The following is a 22,239-nucleotide window of genomic DNA, read 5'->3' on the forward strand; positions in this document are numbered from 1 at the left end:
ATAGGTATATGCTGCTGCCACTAGGAGGCTGACACTAGGCAACAAAAGAAGTCGGCCCCTCCTATCAGGATACACCTGCCCACAGGCACTGAGCTAATCAGTTTAGTCCCAAAAGCAGTAGGAGAGGACCGGCAGGTAAAGAAAAGACAGCAACCACAGACAAAAATTAAGCGAACCAACCCTTGGACAGGCAACCGAACCAAGGACACCAGAACAAATGGGTGGGTGCTGTGTCCCCCTATGGATCCTCCAAGAAAGATTTTACGGTAAGCATAAAAATCTACTTTTCTCGTTAGGCTCCATTGGGGGACACAGAGACCGTGGGACGTATCAAAGCAGTCCCTCAAGTGGAAGGCTGGACCACAGCCGCCTGCAACACCTTACGACCCAAACCAGCATCAGTGGATGCAAGAGTATGCACCTGGTAACATTTTGTAAAACTTGTGTAAGCGACCAGGTGGCCACCTTACAGATTTGCAAGGCCAAAGCCCTGTTGCGGAGAGCCCAGGAGGCCCGGACGGAACGAGTGAAAAGGAGGAGTCTTCCCTTTGCAGCGGTAAGCTTCTGGAGATGGCAGGATGGATCCACCATGAAATGGTCGTCTTATAAGCAGGAAGTCCCTTGGGACGACCCTCCATGAGCACAAAGAAAGAGTCACACTGGCGAACGGAAGAAGTGACCGAAAGGTAAACCAAAAGGGCCTGTACCACAGCAAGACTATAAAGCAAATGTTCCCTGGGATGGGATGGAGCTGGACAAAAGGACGATATTCTCATTTAGGTGAAAGGCGGAGACCACCTTAGGCAAAAAGGACGGGACCGGACGGAAAACAACTTTGTCCTGGTGTAAAACCAGGAAGGAAGAATGGCAGGAGAGAACCGTCAGCTCCGAAACTCCCTAATGTAAGTGACCGCAATGAAGAAGGCCACCTTCCAGGGAAGGATACAAAGAGAAACGTCCCGGAGAGGTTCGAAGAGAGTACCCTGCAAGGCATTGAGAACCAAATTCAGATCCCAAGGGGGATTAGGGAATCTGCAAGGCAGAGCCGCATGAGCAACACCCTGCAGAAAAGTCCGGATGTGAGGATTGGATGCCAGGGGACGCTGAAAGAGAATGAAGAGAGCCGACACCTGACCCCTAAAAGGAACTGAAAGCCAAGCATTGTTCCAGCCCAGACTGTAAAAAGGAAAGAAGTCGTGGGAGGGAGAACACAACTGGAGAGAAGGAATGAGATTCACACCTTCGAAAGTAGGACTGCCAAGTACAGTGATAAATCTTTGCAGAGGAAGGTTTGCACGCCTTGATCATCGTGCGGATCACTTGGGGAGAGAACCCCCTGCCCTCAGAACCTGGGTCTAAACCGCCACACCGTCAAATGCAGAGACGGTAAATTGGGGTGGCAAAGGTGACCCTGAGAGAGCAGACCGGGCGAATTGGGAGGCGCAGTGGCACGTCGACCACTAGTCGAACCACACTCGCTTGGGCCAGTCCGGCCACGAGAATGGCACAGATGCCCTCTGCTTTCAGGTTTCTAAGGATCCTGGGAAGTAGAGGAAGTGGGGGGGGGGGGGGAAGGGCGAAGTATGACCAGGAGATCACTAGGGCATCTAAGGCTAGGTTGTGTGCATCCCGCCACAACCAGAAAGTTACTCATTTCGTCACATAGAGGTCCCCCTCTGGAGTCCCCCAGAGGTTGCAGGTCTCCGGAAACACCTCTGGATGAAGAGACCACTTGCCGGGGTCAGCGGAGGAGCGACTGAGGAAGTCCAACTCCCAAATTTCCATTCCCAGGATGTGAATCGCCGAGATGGAGGGAACTCTGAGTTCCACCCGGAGAAGGATCCTGGAGACCTTGGCCATCGCTGCAGGGCTGTAAGTGCCGCTCTGGCGATTGAAATATGCCACACCAGAGGAGTTGTCTGATTGGACATGAACAAGACGGTCCTGGAGAAGTCAAAAAAGTAAATTGCCCAAAATTCCAGGATGTTGATGGGGAGGAGAGCGTCCCGGGAGGACAAACGGCCTTGGACCGTCTGAACACAAAAAATGTCTCCCCATACCACTGAGACTGGCATCAGTTCTGATGACCTGCCAGTGGAGGGGCAGAAAGGATCGGCCCTGTCGAAAAAGAGGGTACCGAAGCCACCACAGAAGGGACTGGCGAGTCCTGGGAGGATGAATGATCCTGCGATAGAGGATAGCGGAGACTTGTCCCACCGAAACAGGAGAAAGTTGAAGAAGCCGACAATGAAACTGGGCAAAGTGAACGGCTTCCATGGCCGCCACCACCTGACCAAGGACTTCCATGCAGAACCGAATAGAAACTGGAACAGGACGCTGGAGAATACGAACTCCAGATGACAGAGCAGGGCGCTTGTCCGGTAGAAGCCAAATTCAGTCGCAGTGTCGAACTGGAGTCCCAGGAAGATCACTGACTGGGCGAGAGTCAGATTGGACTTGATTGACCACCCAGCTGTAACGGGACAAGGTTTGAAGAGTGAGACCGAGACTCTCTTGATTCTGGGCCCCGGGTGGAGCCTTGACCAGGAGGTCATCCAGGTAGGGGATCACGGACACAACCCGGGCTCGCAGGATGGAGTTCACTGCCGCCAGGACCTTGATGAAGACCCTTTGGGCCGTGGCCAGGCCAAATGGAAGGGCCCATACTGAAAATGGTTCTCCGAAACTGTGAAGCGGAGAAAGTGCTGATGTGCTGGAAAAATGGGGATGCGAAGGTAGGCGTCTCGGATATCCACCGAGGAAAGAAACTCCTCTCTGATCCATAGATGCCACTACAGAATGGAGAGACTCCATACGGAAATGACATAGGAGTAGGCGACGGTTGAGGAGCTTCAGATCCGGGATCGGGTGGATAGAACCCCCTTTCTTGGGGACAAAAACAGGTTTGAATAGAAACCGGAAAAACACTCATTGGGAGGAACTGGGACAATCACTCCCTGAGTGAGAAGGGTCCAAAGTGCGACCCGAAAAGCAGCCACCAAGGAAGGGGAATGAGAAGGGCGGGATCAAAAAAAGCAATCTCTTGGAAAGGAAGCAAACTCTATCACATAGCAGTTGGAAACGATATCTCGGACCCAAAAATCCGGAACGCGGGCAGACCAAACATCCCGGAAAAGGGACAAACGACCTCCCACCGAGAAGAACATTCGGATGGGGGCGTCCCTTCAGGTGGAGGGAAGCTTACGGGTGCCCAACTTGGCCGCAAAACGGCCGGAACAGTTATCCGATTTCCAGGAGGGACAGGCCTTGAGGGCACTGGTCTGGTCGCCCAAGCCAAAGGACCGAAAGGAGGTTAACTTCCTGTGGGAATCAGTACAGAGACTTATTCTGCGGTAATAAGGAGCTCTTACCTCCAGTAGCCTCTGAGTTAATCTCATCCAGGTGTTTCCCGAAAAGTCGGGATCCAGCAAAACGAAGCTCAGTGAAAGATTTCTTGAAAGCGGAATCGGTGTCCCAGGCCTTGAGTCACATGGAGCGACGAAGCGCCATTAGATTACCTTTGGCAAAAGCTGTACGACGGGCAGACTGCATAGAAGCCAGCATTGGAGAGTTGAAGTGCAAATCTTTAGAAGGGGCCACGGACAAAATGCCCTGGCCCAGATAGAAAGGGCTTTGGAACAACCAAGCAGAAACAAAGGCAGGAAGCCGCTGTTCCAAAGGCAAATTTGGCCAGATTTTCCATCGTCTTGTCCGCCGGGTCCTTAAAGGATGCTGCATCCACCAAGGGTAGAGTAGTCGCTTTTGACAGATGGGAAACCGGAGGATCCACAGTCAGTGGAGATGTCCATTTCACAATGAGGTCCTGGGCAAAGGGAAACTGTGCCTGAACCTTCTTAGTTCCTTGAAAAAATTTATCTGGATGCTTCCATGCCGTTCCCAGTAAGGTGTAAAATTCAGCATGAGAGCTGAAAACCTTAAGAGAGCGACAGGAGTGATGAAAGGAAACTTCTGGAGCTGGGTCCGAAGTCCCAAGGTCCTCTAGATGAAAGGTGTCGGACGTGCTGGCTGGGTCCTCTGGATCAGAGGCAGAACCTGACTACCCAGGAGAGTGGGAGCTGGAGGGGGCAGCTTTAGATGAAGACGAAACGGACCCGGTACGCAGACCTGGAGACCTAGGATGGCGACCAGGAGAGCGGCCCTTAGAACAGGGGCGTTTTCGGGGGGCCAGGGAAGAGGAGCGAGACCTATGAGGAGAGGGCCTGTCCCGAGCTCCGGATTCCGGAGAGGAACTAGAGGAGAAAACCCTAGGGGGGGGGAAGAGGAAGAAGAAGAAGAGGGAGAGAGAGAGAGAAAGAAAGAGAAAGAAAAAGAGAGAGAGAAAAAGAGAAAGAAAAAGAGAGAGAGAGAGAGAGAGAGAGAGAGAGAGAGAGAGAAAAAGAGAGAGAGAGAGAGAGAGAGAGAGAAAAAGAGAGAGAGAGAGAAAAAAAGAGAGAGAGAGAGAGAGAGAGAGAGAAAAAGAGAAAGAAAAAGAGAGAGAGAGAGAGAAAAAAAGAGAGAGAGAGAGAGAGAAAAAGAGAGAGAAAAAAAGAGAGAGAGAGAGAGAGAAAAAGAGAGAGAAAAAGAGAGAGAGAGAGAGAGAGAGAGAGAGAGAGAGAAGAGAAAGAAAGAAAGAGAGAAAGAGAGAAAGAGAGAAAGAGAAAAAGAAAGAAAGAGATTGGTCCTCTTTGACACAACAGTTTTCTTCATGTAAGATTTTAAATCTAATATGAGAAACATTATCAAAGAAAGTAGAACATTAAAAATTCCCTGGATATTTTTTGGGGTATTTTCTATGTTTAGTGCCCTTTCATTTAGGCATAAATGAGTATAATTTGTAAAAGTAAGCGTGGCTATAGACTGGAGATTGAAATTTTTTTTGCGCCACAGGGATCTTCATTTCACATCATCTATCGCTCATGTTCACATGAGCTGTCAGTATATACAAAAAGCTGCCAAGTTGGATCTGTACCATGAACAATGACAAAGGCCATTTTGACAGTAGCTCTTTAACGAGGAAGCAAATAAAATCTCAATTTACCTAGAAGAGCCATCACCAGTTGGTCTAGGTTTTTCATTCTTTACTTCCGTTCTACTATTCGAAGAGCCAATATCAAGGTCTTGAAAATCATCCCACTCATCTGAGCTCTTGACCATTTTTGTTATGTATCCCCATCGTCTTCTGTTCTTTGTGTTCAGGTTCAGAGTAGTATTCTCCAAGTTAGAGGCAAACTTCTGATATTGTAAACATAAACACATACAACACGATCACTTAATACCCGTAAAGCACATGCAGCTTAAAGCCCCCCCCCCAAACCTCGACAGTACGAAAGCTATGCTAGGCGAGTGTTTTAACCATCTAGCCCTGTTACTTGATAGATTTTTTTTTCTACCTAAACTGTTATATAAGGGCTAGAAAGACATTTGTGAAGATATTCATGTGTGTCATCAGTATATCTTATCCATTGCTAAATACAGATTACAGTAGGTGTTGGCTGGGCATTTCTTCAGCAAGCAATCCCTACCATTGAGCCTTGATTGCCATCTCTTTGCAGGGCACAATGGATAAAGCAGCAGGCCTAGATGGAGGCATTGTTGTCAACATCACAAGATCCTTAATTGCAGGTGAAATGGCCAGTGGACACATTGAGAGTAATTTGCATATAGCAAGAAAGTTTTTTAAAAGTGATTTATCTAAGGCATATTGTATTACTGATTAGAGCACTGCATCGGGATTAGAAACCCGTTGGACCCAATGCAAAACTTGCAGGCAATCGTGAGGCTGTTGCAGGCAGTCAGGTGCTATACCTGCAGGTGCCGCAAATCCTGCGCACTGCAGAACCGGCCTCTATAACTTAGGTTCCACCCTCCCTTCCAGAGTCCCATCTGAGCTCAGTTGGCATCATGTTTGGTGCAATGTGAATGCCGAGCCTCTTGTGCTGCTCTATCCTACCCCTGCCGACTGTAGGTGGTTCGCTCCGCTATTCTGGAACCTGCCCTGGAGGACCTGTCGTCACCTCAGCCAGTTTACACATACATGGGTCGCAGGTGACTGAAGGTTGCCATCTGTCTAACCAGTCCAGCTGATTTATAGAATGGCTTCACATATACTTTCATTATCATTTCCAGTCACTTCCTATGATCATTATACTGTGTAAATGTCCACCTGCATTCCTGTACACAGAAGTATGTGCAGAACATTATACTATAGTGTCTGTACATTCCTATAAATGTGGGGGAGGGTATGAATGGAGCATTGCACCCTTGTCTGTAAACTGCTATACACTTGGGGGTTTGTGTAGAGCATTGCACCCTAGTGTCTTTACATTCCTGTTAGCGGGAGTGGACAAGATTGGACACGTTGCGGGAGTGGAACAAACACCTTAGGGGATGGTCAGAAATTCATTGGGAGAGAGATTAAAAAACAAAACAAAAAAAAACTCACGCGCAAAACTGACTGATTGTACACCAGGCATCCATAGCTCCTACATAGCACTGGTATAAGTGGTTTGGGAAGGGGTGGGGGGGTTTGAAAATAAGAAATGAAAACTATAACAATACAGGTATAACATACAATACAGGTATACATTGCAGCATCTACTCACAAGAGGAGCAGCCCTGCTGCTTAGTTCTGGCAGAATAGAGTTCTTTATGGGCCCTCCTTCTCCATCAATGGAGTTATTCACAGCATCTGCTATAGATGTACTCAGTTTGAAAGGTTGCCCATTTGACTGGCTTTGCTGGAGGGCTCGTGATGAAAGTCGGGATTGATGTTTGGGTGGTGGCTGAGATGGAGGAACAGGTTTGATGTGCAATGGAAGTTGCTTTTCTTGAAAGTCTTTCACTGGTTTTGTTAACTCTTGAATTCTTTGAGGTGTACCAAGAGCTTGACCCACATGAAAATAAGGATGTCTGAGAGCCTGAAACAAATAGTGGTATTTAGGTCAAATAATACATCTAGAGATGAGCGAACTTACAGTAAATTTGAATCGTCAAGAACTTCTCGGCTCGGCAGTTGATGACTTTTCCTGCATAAATTAGTTCAGCTTTCAGATGCTCCCGTGGGCTGGAAAAGGTGGACACAGTCCTAGGAGACTCTCTCCTAGGACTGTATCCACCTTTTCCAGCCCACGGGAGCACCTGAAAGCTGAACTAATTTATGCAGGAGAAGTTCGTGAAGAATCGAATTTACTGTAAGTTCGCTCATCTCTAAATACATCCTTTAGAAGCAACCTTCTGAAAGCATAACAATGAGAATAAAGGCAGTCCAGAGTTTCTTAGGATAATAGAACCTGATTGTGCCTAAATAAAAAAGAGGCAGGATGTCCAGCATTAACAGATTAAATAGCAAACCTTCAGAATAAGGCTGCTTTCACACTATAAAAATATCTCCGTTCTAAACGTCAGTCATAAAAATCTTGAAAATCGGCCATTAAAAAATCCCATTATAGTCTATGGGATTTTTCTAACAACCGCTTTAACCAGTTATCGCCCGTAAATAACGGCCATTATTTTGTGACGAGCGAATGAACGGAAGAAATAGTGCATGCACTATTTCTCCTGTTACTATAGCCCATCACCAAATAACGGCCGTTATTATTAACAGGCGATAACGGGTTAAAACGGCTATTAGAAAAATCCCATAGACTAGAATGGGATTTTCTAACGGACGTTTAATGGCCGATTTTCATGACGGACGTTTAGAACAGAGGTATTTTTATAGTGTGAAAGCAGCCTAAGAGAGAGATTGTGCTACATTTATTTCTCAAAGTGTTGTATAAAAAGGATACAATTGCATCTGTCAGTCAGTTGGGAGCAGGAGTTAGGGTGCATTTACACCACGTTTTTGCAATACAGTTCCCGTATACATTTTCAATGTGAAAACCGCACGGAACCGTATTGAAAACTCTATGCATTGACTCTCCATTGAAAACCGTATGCCAAAAGATGCATCAGGTTGTGTCAGTTTGGCATCCTGTACGGTTTTGTCAGTCTACCACGGTTTTTGGTCCGGGTGAAAAACTGTATTCAACCATGTAAGTTTTTTTTTTTTTTTTTTTTTTTTTTTAACATGGGAGTCAATGGGAACCGTACAGAACCGTATGTGTATACGGTTCCATCCGGTTTTCACCATACGGTTTTTGACTTTGCACATTTTTTTTTCTTCGAATTTCAATCAAACAAGTGAAACTTTATTCAAAAATGGAGTGAAAAGTTAAAAACGTATACGTTTTTTTCTTACAAAACAGATGCAACCGGACATAATTTTTCAAACCGTGCACGGTTTTTAACTGTATACGGGTTGAAATTTGTACACACGTTTTGATACAGTTTAGTCAGGTTTTGAGGAATCCGTTTTTCATCAAAAACCTGATACGGGAACTGTATTGCAAAAACGTGGTGTGAATGCACCCTAAGTCACAAAAGATACAGTTTAAAAAAAAAAAAAAAAAAACTACAACATAAGCTAAACATTGTTTAGCTTATTGTTCCCTTGTTGTTCTCTACTCATTCTTATTACAATGTACTGATTGCTCTTGGTCCTGGCAGGGGGAGCATTTTTTATGTTTATCTTCTACAAATAAAAAAAAATAAAAAATAAATCCAAGTCCCCAGGACACCCCTTTATTTAATTTCCATAGCATATACCTTGCTTGCTGTTGGTCTCTTTTTGGGGTCCCACTGTAGCATATCTCGCATGATCTGAATTCCATCACTACTTGCATTGGGCACTAAGGTTTTTAGATTAATTGGCACACACTGTGGCCAGCGAAAATTCATTGCACTAGCAAGCTGGTAACCTTCAGGCCAATCATTCTGGAGAAAGACAAGAAAAATAAAGCAAAATATTATTAGAATTGCTGAGAACTGCACAAAAAAAAAATTTAAAAATATATTATATTATATATATAAAAATTAAATAAAAATAAAAATACAACAGCGTGCAGAAGAAACATTGCACCCAGAAGCAGCCCAATCCAGGAAGCTACATTTGGAGGAGCTGGCGTCCAGGAAGTAAGCCCTCTGCACGCACATTCCACATCACAGCTTGTTGCAGAAGCAATGGACTACATTATGAGCAGTGTCCATACGATCTAATTGATGACCAAAGACTGGTGAGCAATGCTATGCACCATTTGTTCTATTAAATATTACTTCATTTAATCTATACTGCAACAAGGATCACTGTTTGGAGATTCATAATCACTTACAACAGGATTCTTTCTATCAATATACAAACATGTGCCATGTTAACGAATGTTGGTTAAAGTGCCTATACCTCATATGAAATGTTCCAAATACTGTAATAGTTACAAACTAGTAAATGTAAACAGGAATACAGCAAGTGATATCTAGAATTTAATTCAAAACCAAAATGCCACAAAGACAGAATATGGATATATAGTGCAACAGTGCTGCAATACTCAGGATAATGTATCAGATGTACCTTCTTTGGGGTCCCTAAAACCTGGCAAATCTTGAAAATGGTGTCTATTTCACTGGAGCCTGGAAAAAGAGGCCTTAGAGTGTAAATTTCAGCCATGATGCAGCCAACAGCCCAGATGTCAATGGGGGAACTATAGCTTGTTGATCTAAGTAAAACCTCTGGTGCCCTGTACCTGTGGGGAAAAAAAAAAACAACCTAGGTTAAAACAGTGAGACTTATTACGGCCTCCTACCCAAATTTTTAGAAAAATCATGTTTAATTGTGGAGTCCTCTCAAAAGGAAAAAAACAAAAACAGTATACAGCATGCAGGGTAACATGTCTAATGGAGTCAGCAAACACGTATAGCACACAAATAATAAAAAGCTCAAAATGGTGTTATTTCTGGTCCCCAGCATGGCTCAAGCTTCCACTCCTGATCCTCAGCATGACTCCCCTCTAACATTTCTGATCTTCAGTATAACTTCACTTATTCCCGGGCCCTGGCATGGCATGCAATCTGACACAATCTTAGCATGGCTTTCCATTTCATCCATAGTCCACAGTTTGGCTCCCCATCTCATTCCTGTCAAAGCTTCCCCATTTGATCCCTAGCCCCCAGCACAGTTCTTCCCTAGGATGACTTCTCTCTCCTGTGTAGCATGATTAAGGCTGCACCCACCCAGTCTCCGAGAACCTGCGTCCTCTTCTCCAACACTTGGAGATGCTCCTCCTTTTGCTTTCAGCTGCTCACTGAACAAAGTAGTTTTGGTTGTGTTTGGGGCAGGGAGTCTTCTAGAAGAGCAGCTTTCATGGACTACAATTGAGGGGGGACTACTTAAAAGGCTGGTCTTCCTGGAAGGTTTCACTGTATTATCCCGCAGGACATACTAAATTACTAAGGAGAAACATTACCCTCTCAGCCCTGAGATATAGTAAGTCATTACACAAACAGTAAATTACCATTACTATAGTTTATTTGGATTTTAATGCCTCTTTACCATCGAGTAGACACATAATCTGTGTAAGGTGGTCTAGATCTTGTTTCCCGAGCTAGTCCAAAGTCAGCTATTTTCACAAGCTCTGGTCCCATGCAAAGGAGGTTTTCTGGCTTTAAGTCCCTGTGGAAAAACCCTAAAATACCAAAATTATTAAGACCGTTAATAATATCAGTTTTTAGGGTATTTACAGTATTCTAGCACCTTTAAAAAAAATAAAACACCATACAGGCGCCCTGCCTCCATTGCACACAGCAGCGCAATAGCAAGGACTACATAAAGCTTTTTACTCACAGTATTAGGAGATTTTTCTGTACTCACCGTAAAATTTCTCGTAGCCTTCATTGGGGACACCTATACTGTTGGGTATATGCTCTTGCCACAAGGAGGCGCTGACACTAGGGGGGGGGGGGGGGTTGGGGGGAAAAGTCAGCTCCTCCCTGGCAGGATATACCTGCCCACCTGCAGTGAGGTAATCAGTTTTGTCACAAAGCAGTAGGAGAAGCCAACAAAGAGATGTCAGAAGAACCCTAGAAAGGAGTGCCGGATGAACCACCCAAGAACCCAAAAAAAAATTCCGGAAAATAAATTGAAGAAAGGGTGGGTGCGGTGTCCCCCAATGAAGGCTACGAGTACAAAAAAAAAAAAAAAATATTATCTACTTTTCTTAATCACTCTTCATTGGGGGACACCTTACTGATGGGACGTACCAAAGCAGTCCCCTAGGGTGGGAAAAAAAATAACCACCAGAGAAAAGGAATCAGTCCTGAGACCGAACTCACGTGTCCACAAGGCCTGCAGACAAGCCCCCAGGCCAGAGAAACTGGGCCCAGAAATTGAACTCCCGGAAGATCCCCTGTCCCAGGAGATGGACTAGGATGCCAAAAGAAGGGACCATCCTCTGTAGAGACTAAAGATAAAGTCGACAAGGAAGCCAGATGGGCGAGAACCATGCCGGAAGCAGATAGGAAATTACTCCAAGGAACACAGCAAGGAGAGCAGAGTAAGCCCGAACAGAAGGCAAGCACAGGAGGTGTAGACCAGGAAAAAAAAAAGAAAAAAACTGAAATCTGCTATAGAGAGGTTTGGTGCATGACAGCTGCAGACCCAAAAACCCCTGTCCCAGGGGACCCCGTGAGCACCCGGAAGGCGATGAGCTGGACTGGTGTAATTCGGATGACTGGAACACCCTCTAACTCCGGAGGACATGGACCCTGAAGGAAGAAAGGAGCGGAATGCCCTGAAAAAGGGGCCATCTCGGACACCTGAGAGACAGACATGGAAACCGGAGGTGACTGAGTCACCTGGAAGACGACCCCGCAAAATCAAACGGAAAAGAAGTGAACAGAAGGAGGCCTCCAGAACCCCGGAGTAGCAGACGTGGAAATTGGAGGATCCAGAGAGTCTCCTGGAAGACTCACACCTAAAGAGTAAGGAAAACAGACGTCCGCGAAACTCACCAGGTGACAAACTTCCATGTCGAGACATGAAGAAGTCCAGTACAGAAAAACCGCCCCACCAAATGGGAATGCGGTGTAGTCTGGGCCAGATCACTGGACATGCCCGAGACCTCAATCATCACTGAGGCCTAAAGAACCGGGAGAGCCGTCTGAAAAGGAAAGCCCGCTACAGCATCCTAGGACTGAGTCCAAGCCAAGGAGACTAACTGTTCTAGGACCCCAGAGGTTCAAGCGGACCAGAGCACTCCAAATAAATATCTTGCAAGAACGTTAATGGAAGTGGAAACAAAGGGGAACCCAGCTGGGACGCTCAGGTGCTGGGCACAGGAAGGTTACTCCAGAAGACTATGGTGGCAGTGCAGCACAAACTGACACTGTCAAAAGGGAATGAAGAACACACCTTTCCAGGGAGATTGCGCCCAGGGAGGAGAAGAGCAATGGTAGGACCCAAACAACCGAGTGGCTAGACCAGCTGTCCCCAGCCATACAAGATAACAAACTCCTCCAACAGAGGAGAGAGCCAAGGCTGCGTAAGCAGCAGGAGATAACCAAGAAACAGAAAGAGAGCCAGGCTGCAATGGTGGACAGTAAGCACACAAGCCTAGACAGCAAAAAGCTCTGTTGAGTGCTCTCAGCAAAAAAAAACAATGGCCCAGCCTCATACCCCACCTATATAGTGGGAACAGAGAGATGACACTATCATGGCAGCAGAAAAATGCTCAACAAAACAGTCCCCCTAGTGGAGGAGAAACAAGAGGTGGTCAAGATGAAACTTGGGTACTGACCATGCCAAGCTCCCTGATCCCTGTAGCGCCTGTGGAAAGGGGATTGGCAAAGTGCACCAGGCACTGTAGGGGCAGGGAAATGCTGCCCCACAGCCATGGACAGGAACTGGGTGGAGGTAGCCCCCAGGGCCCCTGCGACAACCAATATCGGTATGGAGGCATCACCTCGTGCCTCCTGCTCCCTGTAGCTGGGAAAAAATACAAGACGTGACTATGAATGCAAGTAACAAGCATACACACACACACACACACACAAATGTTTTGAGAACCATTCCGGACGATGACTAAGGCAACAGAGTAGGTGCCTGAGCCACACTGGACAGAAACCCGGAAAGATACCTGGAGGCCTAGGGAGGGGCTACACTGACTGTGTGGCCCCCTCATCAGGCCCCATGCCAACCGCTGAGACCTGTGGAGATAAAAATCACAGGAAGCCCTGAGGCACACCCCACCGAACAGAAGGAAGGTGGGCTCTACATGTGCAGAGTGGCCATGACATATGTAAGGACACAGACATGGGTACCTCACGGTAGTAGTTTGGTACAAAGGCTGCAGACACGAAGGAAACCGCAGACCTCCAACAGACCGGAGGAAGTAAGGTATGCCATTAGCAGACCAACATTGCAATTTTTGTCAGCAACAGCACTCTGTTCCCCTGTCTAAGTTGCTGGAACCTGCAGAAAAAAACACACACCCCATCTCCGAATGGTGCCACACACCAGATCTGCAGGCAAAAACACAAGAGATGAAGAATGTATCTGGAGCAGGAAACATGCAGACACAGTCTGACTTACAAATAGAAAAAGGTCCCATGAACCCACAGAGAAACTGTGCGGAACGTCACCTGGAAAGAGAGACACCGGACTGCAGCTGTGGCATTAGCAGAAACGAGGGGAGGTGACCCAGTGGATTTGGACCATGCAGAAACAGCCTGGCTATGTGGCATAGGGACCATAGCCACGCCGGGTCCCGCAAATGGAAACATACAGTGAAGTGAGATACCAGCCTTCAGACAGATATGCAAGTATGCAGAGAGGGACCTGGTAAAGTAGAGAACCCTGCAAACCAGTATGTGGTGCATTGTATAAGGCCCATGGAGCAACATGGGGTGACTCGCTCGGAACTACACATGGCAGTGGGTTACCTGAATTACCGCCCACTGTGTGGAAAGTGTATGGAGGTTGACCAGACGTATTAGTAAGCCATGCGGAAAACCATCTGGCCGAATGGTATGGGATTCCGAGCGCACAGGGTCACTCCATTCAATCGCCCACAGAAAGCAGGGTACTGGAGTGCGGCCTATGCAACGGGCGACCTGGTGGTGTAGAAGACCCAACAGACGAAGGACTATCCGACTGGCATCAATCCCGTGTACCTGTGGGGAGCCTCCTCCAGATCTCTCACCCAGCAGTGAGGTACGGGAAACCTGGCTATGTCCGCAGAAGCCCTGGGATCAGAGACCAATGGCAGCGGAAACCTTGCAGACTACAGTCTGGCTGAACAAGAACACCTCCAGGTTTTTGAGGCGATAACTATGCCCCTTGTCGTAGGTGGGAGGCCTAGGAGACATAGATAGAAACCCCGCCCCCCCTGGGAGATAGGGGAGGCTGAGCCGAGGGATGCATCCGTGACGTCCCGTATAGGGTCCTTCGGACACGCTGGGTCAGTACCTAGGATACCGCGTACGGCAGTGGGGTACCGGAACTCCAGACGCAGATATATAAGCCGTGTGACAGGCAGTGGAAACCATGCAGACGACTATCTGGCTTACTGGTATGGGTCCATAATAGACGAGTCATTCCGTCAGACACCTCGCACAGTAGTGAGGTACCGGAACTCCAGCTGCAGATACATCAGCCGTGTTATGAGAGACAGGCAGCAGAGGAAACCATGCAGAGCACTGCCTGGCTTACTGGTATGGGTCCATAGTATACAAGGGATGTTACTTTGGACAACTTGCACCAGCAGTGGGGTACCGGAGTGCCAGCCGTGGACGCGGCAGCTGTGAAATGAGTGACAGGAGAGACTACTGTCTGGCATAATGATATCGGGTCGAACCCATGCCCACACAGGAACATTCCCATGGAGACCTTTCGCTGGATGCTGCGGAAGCAGTAGCCTGTGGAGAAGGGAATCATATAGCATGACATGCCAAGAACACCCCCAGGATGGGTGGCCAGCAGACCTGACAGATGAGGAATCTGAAAAGAAACCTGAGTGTCTGCCGGGATCACAAAAGAGCTTGCACATTGTATGACAAAGAACAGATTGCTTGAATATATCCCCCCCAGTAGTTTACAAGGGAACGTGACTCCCTGGCAACAACCCGCCACGTTTGCATAAGCTCTATGACAGTGAGCTACAATGCAGGATTAGGGATGCCAGAGTACCTAAAGCAGTTCATGTCTTGTGTATAGTAGGTCACCTTCCAGGGTGACAAAAATAAAGCAGCCCCCAATATAGACCCTAAGAAAGGACCCTGAGAATAGATATGGCAATAGAAATCAGAGTGCAATACACCAATACACGTATTGGCCATGAGAGGGTGCTAAGCCACACCAAATGTGTAAAAAGTATTATGCCATAATGTGGCTGGAAAAGAGCATGGGACGCAGGGCGCCCTGCAAAGTGCTGCCCGCGGAACCTCTCTTATGTAGGCAGACAGAAAGCACCTGGAGCAGCGACGGCTCATAGCAGTGTGCTGTAGAAGCCCCTGCTAATCCGTGCACAGTTTTGAGGTAGGTGACAGAAAAGGGACGGGAAACATGAGCTCTCGCCGGGCTACTGCCACGGGAGCAAAAAGAACTTTGCCAACGGAGCTCCGCTGGCCCCCGCAGCGAGTAAGGAGGGCAGAGTTAGACGCCGCAGTGAGGTGCGTACCTCACTGGACACTGCCCCCAGCATCGCGCAAGCTGGAGAGGAGGAGCTGCCTGACCTTCCGGCTCGCATGGCAAGTCAGGGAAAGAAGAGGGGCAGAGCTATGTGCCGCCATGATCCCCCCTGAACTCCCGCCAGCTGAGCACCCTGGCTTAGACTTCGACCAGCTAGGGCCACCTGCCTTAAGTTAGCTCAGCTGGCAAACAGGGGCAAATGGGGGACCCAAACCCAGGGTACACTGCCAGGTGCTGGTTATTGGAAGGGAGGGGTTAACGGCCCATCCATCAATGAACAGCGCCCATCCATCAATGCACAGCGCCCCTAGTTCGCAGGTGGGGGATCAGGCAGCACCATGCTCCAGTCGCCCCACGCTAGAGAAAACAACAAAAAGGAAAGAAAAAACTAAACTTTAGACTAAAACTAGGAAAAAAAAAAAGAAGACCAGGCCTGGGGAGCTCCCAGACCTGTGTCTTACCTCCTGCTGACACTAGCTAAAACTGTTTACCTCACTGCAGGTGGGCGGGTATATCCTGCCAGGGAGGAGCAGACTTTTTTTTCCCCTAGTGTCAGCGCCTCCTAGTGGCAAGGGCATATACCCATCAGTAATGTGTCCCCCAATGAAGAGCTATGTTCACACTGGCAATGTCCGCTCAGAAAATTTTCGTGTGGACACTGCCCCTCAGCAAAGCGTCAGCAGAACATGACAGTGCTATAACTACTTGGAAACGTGCTGTCTCGTAGATGGCAATGCCTTTCTGTGCGGACTCCGCAGAAAGAATGGCCCTGTCTATTCTTTCTGAGGATTTTCAATGCATGTGTGAACATACCCTCACCCAGTATATTGAGTTTAGTGGGGGTAACAGACTATCAGTTTTTTTTTTTTTTGTATCTGTCACTTAAAGGGTACCTCTGTGAAATTTTTTAAATTTTAAAAATTATTATTATTTTTTTTTTTAAATCAACTGGTGTCAGAAAGTTAAACAGATTTTAATTTATTCTATTTAAAAAAAATCTTAATCCTTCCAATATTTATGCAGAGTACCCCTTTAAACTATAGACATTTCACAGAGACATGTCAAAAGTTTTCAATGGTTGGAAAGACCCCCAGAGCTGCGGAGTAAAGCGTGGTACCATGTGCTTATCACCGCTCATTTTCCTGATCAGCACAGAGACTCTGACCAATTAAAACTTTTTTACGGGACAAGTACACTTTAAAAGGAAATATTTATTTGAAATACGTTAAACGTGCAAAGGACTAACACAAAAATGATGGCTGGTGTTTTTATTATATGAGAATCAATCTATCTTTCTGAAATCTGTAGATCTTCTTTAAAAGGGAACCAATCATCAGATTTTACCCTATATAACGCTTGGTAAAGCGTTATATAGTGTAAAATCTTTATTTTCACCATTCCCGGGGGACGCTCCTGCCCCCAGGGATGGTGAAGATATGAAGATATAGCGACGCCCCCTCCGCTTGATTGACGGGCCACGTCATCACTCTGCTCAATCTGTTCAGTGAGCGGAATGATGATGCGGTCCATCAATCAAGCGGAGGGGGCGTCGCTCCCGGCCGAAGAACGGGAGTTGGTAAGAAGAGCTCCCCGCCCAGGTGACTACTTACGGCGGCGCCGGTGACTAGTTTATAACTTCATATCTTCACCATCCCTGGGGGCAGGAGCGTCCCCCGGTAATGGCGAAAATAAAGATTTTACCCTATATAACGCTTTGCCAAGCTGGTAACCCCAATGATCTCTCCTGCAGCCCCCCTGTCATCTGGTGCACGGAGCTAACTTCGCTCCATGCCTGATGACTGGTGATACAGGGGCCGGAGGCTTGTGATGTCACGGCCAAGCCCCCTCTTATAGACCTTCATTGAGGGGGGAAGGATGTGAAACCACAAGAGGGTGGGGCCGTGATGTCACGAGCCTCCGGCTGCTGTATCGTCAATCATCAGGCACGGGGCAAAGTTTGCTCCATACACCAGACGACAAGGGGTGCTGCAGGGAAGATTGTGGGGGTTCCCAGCAGCGGGACCCCCGTGATCAGACATCTTCTCTCCTATCCAAAGGATTGGGGATAAGATGTCTAGGGGCAAAGTACCTTTAAAAGGGGTACACCAGTGAAAAAACATGTTTTCAAATCAACTGGCGTCAGAAAGTTTAACAGGTTTGTAAATCACTATTAAAAAATCTTAATCCTTCCAGTACCTTCGTGTCAGGAACTGTCCAGAGTAGAAGCAAATCCACAAAGAAATCCTCTTCTGCTTTGGACAGTTCCTAACATGGACAGAGGTGTCAGCAGAGAGCACTGTGGTCAGACTGGACTACACAACTTCCTGTGGAGCATACATCAAGGTATGATAAGTAGTGGAAGGATTAAAGATTTTTAAATAGAAGTAATTTACAAGTCTGTTTCACTTTCTTGCACCAGTTGATTTAAAAACCATTTGTTTTCCACGTGAGTACTCCTTTAACCCCTTCCCGACCTATGGCATACATGTATGTCATGGGTCGGCTCCCATTCTATAACGTGGGGCGACGGCGTGGCCCCTCGTCATAGCGGGTCGGGCCCGGCACCTAGCAACGGCCGGGAGCCGTGGCTAATAGCGCGCGGCAGTGATCGCGGTGCCGCGCGCTATTAACCCTTTAGACGCGGAGTTCAAAGTTGAAAGCCGCGTCTAAAGTGAAAGTAAACTAATGCCGGTTAGCTTAGGGAGCTGCTCGGGATTGCCGCGGCAAAATCGCGGCATCCCGAACAGCTTACATGACAGCTGGAGGATCCCTACCTGCCTCCATGCTGTCTGATCGCCGAATGACTGCTCAGTGCCTGAGATCCAGGCATGAGCAGTCAAGCGGCAGAATCATTGATCACTGGTTTCCTATGAGAAACCAGTGATCAATGTAAAAGATCATTGTGTGCAGTGTTATAGGTCCCTATGGAAGCTATAACACTGCAAAAAAAAAAGTGGGAAAAAAAAGTGAATAAAGATCATTTAACCCCTTCCCTAATAAAAGTTTGAATCACCCCCCTTTTCCTATTTAAAAAAAAAAACTGTGTAAATAGAAATAAACATATGTGGTATCTTCGCGTGCGTAAATGTCCAAATTATAAAAATATATAATTAATTAAACCGTACGGTCAATGGCGTACGTGCAAAAAAATTCCAAAGTCCAAAAAAGCGTATTTTTGGTCACTTTTTATATCATGAAAAAAATTTATAAAAAGCGATCAAAAAGTCCCATCATTACAAAAATGGTACCGCTAAAAACTTCAGATCACGACGCAAAAAATTAGCCCTCATACCGTCCCATATGCAGAAAAATAAAAAAAGTTATAGGGGTCAGAAGATGACAATTTTAAACGTATACATTTTCCTGCATGTAGTTATGATTTTTTCCAGAAGTACAATAAAAACAAACCTATATAAGTAGGGTATCATTTTAACCGTATGGACCTACAGAATAAAGAGAAAGTGTCATTTTTACCGAAAAATGTACTGCGTAGAAACGGAAGCCCCCAAAAGTTACAAAATTGTGTTTTTTCTTCAATTTTGTCGCACAATGAATTTTTTTCCCCATTTCTCTGTAGATTTTTGGGTAAAAAATAAGCCATTATATGGATTTTTAGGTGCAAAATTGAAAGAGTTATGGTTTTTTAAAGGTAAGGAGGAAAAAACAAAAGTGCAAAAATGGAAAAACCCTGGGTCATGAAGGGGTTAAAAAAAAAAAAAAAATAAAAAAAAATAAAAAAAAAAAACTTCAGTGTGCAGTATTTCAATCATTCTATTAATAGTGCAAAGTGTGTTGGCAGCGACATCATAGAAGCGGCACAAGGTTGGCAACTTTCTTGTTGCTAGTCATTTCCCTGATCACAAAAGGTCACCGAATCTCAATCACAAACAGTCCTGAAGATATTGGCGGACAGTAGACCAGTCATCAAAAGGTTTCTTGTCAAGCTATGCCTTTTGAGATGTATAACTTCTTTATCAATTATTTTCAACTAATAATCAAAAAAGAATAAACCTGCTTTTACATTTGTAGTCCTTACCATATTTGTGTATGAAAGCAAGCCCTTGTAGTATCTGGTATATAATGTTTCGGATGGTGGATTCAGGAAAAATTTTGTTCCTGTGGAGAGTTAGAAACACAGATCAAGCACAATAAGCATTGCATAGTAATAAGAAATGCCCTTATATAAGTAATTCTAGCAATGTAGGAATACTGCTTAAGGGTACGTTCACACGTACAGGATCCTGCGCAGATTTGATGTTCAGGATTTTTTGCCACAGTTTTTAATCTGCAGTTAAAAATCCTGTACATCAAATCTGCGCAGGGTCCTGACTGTGTGAACATACCCTTAAAAAAGGTTCTAATACAAGCAGTATATTAAAGAGGAAGTTGTGTAGTTCTTTCCAGTCTGACCACAGTGCTCTCTGCTGACACCTCCGTGTCAGGAACTGTCCAGAGTAGAAGCAAATCCCCATAGCAAACTTCTTCTGCTCTGGTCAGTTCCTGACATGGCCAGAGGTGTCAGCAGAGAGTACTGTGGTCAGACTGGAACGAACTACACAACTTTCTCTGCAGTATACAGCAGCTGATAAGTACTGGAAGGCTTAAATAGAAGTAATTTACAAATCTGTTTCACTTTCTGACACCAGTTAATTTGAAAACATTTGTTTTCCACAGGCGTACCACTTTAAAAATAAACAGTTCAGTGAGCAGTATTTCAACCATTCTATTAATAGTGCAAAGTGTCTTGTGCCAGCAACAGAGAAGTGGGACAAGGTTGGCAACTATGTCGTTCCTAGTCATTTCCCTGATCACATGAGGTCACTGGATCCTTCTAATGGTTTAGCACTTATCTCTTGATCACAAACAGTCCTGAAGAAGTAGACCAGTCATCAAAAAGGTTGATTGTCAAGCTATGCCTTTTGGAGATGTATATATGATCAAAAGAGAAGCGCTAAACCATAAGAAGGATCCAGTGACCTCTTGTGATCAGGGAAATGACTAGGATCCAGCTGTAATACGAGCTGTAAAACAAGCATGCGTTTAAGAATGTAAGTCGGGTAAGTTTCATTACAAAAAATAGATACAAAGACTAACTTAGCGATTTTCTCATGCACATACCGATCTTTCATCAGCTGGTACAGATTTTCCTTCATGTATTCAAATACAAAGTAGAGGGTGTCATTTTCCCGAATTACTTCTTTCAGTTTAATAACATTCGCATGGTTAAGCTTCCTCAGAGACTAGAAAACACATTACACATTAGTGCTCTGCTCTTAAAATGAAAGCTGGCAATACACATTAAACATGTGTCAGTCAGACCGGTTGTGTCAGTGGGCGCCGACAACCATCTAATGTATAAAGTGACTGCTCAACTTTATCCCCATCCCCCCCCCCCCCTCCTTCACATCCGGTGTCTGAGAAGTAACATGCCCAATCTTTCTTCCCTATCGTCTGATGACATTATTCACATGGCGGTAAGTCACCACCAGATGTAGCTAGCAGCAACCTTCTCCCTACTAGGAATACATACTTATGCTCTGGGGAGAGGTAGTTGTTCGCCCGACAACTACCTCTCCCAGGCTCCTCCCTTACGGGAGGAGCCTGGGAGAGGTAGTTGTCGGGCGAACAACTATGTATGGTCAGTTTTAGACAACTGACCATGCATATTTTCAATAGAGAAAAGTGGGGTGTCCTCTGAGAACAAATGGAATGGGCTCATTAAAATCAAACTGACCAATTCTTCTCTACCCTGACAATCTTACTGGGTGAGAGAAGGGAGGCCACCATACATTTGATAGTTGGCTTGTTCTGCTTATAACAATCTGATGTTTATAGCCAGCTTAACACAGGTTCAAATATAACTACTTTCAATACTTTCATGACATCTTTGAAAAACAACAAGAACAAAAATTGGAAGAAGAGCTTTATCAACTATGGAGAAATGTATTTATATTTTAGTCCTCAGGCTTCATAGACATGCATAGTACAAGGCTGAACACTTACCTTTAACTCCCTAAGGTTCATGCACTCCTCCCATGAGTAAAACTTCCTTTTCATTCTATTTCAGAAAATGAAAAATAAAATGAGTATTAAAATACAACATACATACATGTCTGTAACATATTAACTAGAATGCTGCACAAAAATATGTTCCATCGCATGCCTGTATAAGGCTCTGCTTTGTATGGAGCCATAAAAGTGCTGTCATATGGAAAATACAGACTCCTAGCATGGTACTGCCATTCATGTAAGGTAAATTGAACAAATTCAAGACTGTGCTTCTATAGAATAGGTTAAGAAAGTCAATACTACGGTAAATTAAAATGGTACCACTTGAACAGGATCACTCACGGGAACAAGATACATAGTCTTCTATTCCCAAAGTGTTAAAAAACAAACTCAAGTGTATTTTTTTTACGTTAGGAGGGGTCTGTGTCGGAGGTTCCTTTAGGAGCCTGTGTCACAGATTCCGACAAAAAGCCCAGACAAAACAACAGATGCCAAAAACCCAAAAGGACCCCATTATTATCAATGATTCCATCAATTCGCTGGCATTTAGCCGGGTAATCTTGATTGCCTGCTTGTATGACAAAGCAGAACACTGAAAATCCAAAATGCACATGAATGGAGAAGGCCAATTTTCATTTTTGCCATAACTCAATGTTTTGGTGGACCAAATTTTG

At 45.7% G+C, this 22,239-nt stretch overlaps 1 protein-coding gene across 4 annotated transcripts in view; it reads right to left on the reverse strand.

The window, feature by feature from the left end:
* CILK1 (ciliogenesis associated kinase 1) overlaps positions 1-22,239 on the reverse strand; it is a 46,947-nt gene that overhangs the window by 13,908 nt on the left and 10,800 nt on the right. For all 4 annotated transcript variants that reach the window (XR_008891215.1, XM_056565729.1, XM_056565727.1 and 1 more), the window contains exons 3-10: positions 21,560-21,614; positions 20,675-20,796; positions 19,593-19,672; positions 10,424-10,556; positions 9,446-9,617; positions 8,647-8,814; positions 6,603-6,917; positions 5,039-5,232 (exon numbers count right to left, since the gene is read on the reverse strand). Coding sequence is in view for 3 of the 4 variants with exons in the window: in XM_056565729.1 (XP_056421704.1) it covers positions 5,039-5,232; positions 6,603-6,917; positions 8,647-8,814; positions 9,446-9,617; positions 10,424-10,556; positions 19,593-19,672; positions 20,675-20,796; positions 21,560-21,614 (1,239 nt within the window). In the remaining variant the exon portion in view is untranslated. The remainder of the gene's footprint in view (positions 1-5,038; positions 5,233-6,602; positions 6,918-8,646; positions 8,815-9,445; positions 9,618-10,423; positions 10,557-19,592; positions 19,673-20,674; positions 20,797-21,559; positions 21,615-22,239) is intronic.

Source organism: Hyla sarda, chromosome 3, assembly GCF_029499605.1.
Source record: "Hyla sarda isolate aHylSar1 chromosome 3, aHylSar1.hap1, whole genome shotgun sequence".
In the NCBI taxonomy this organism is placed as follows: domain Eukaryota; kingdom Metazoa; phylum Chordata; class Amphibia; order Anura; family Hylidae; genus Hyla; species Hyla sarda.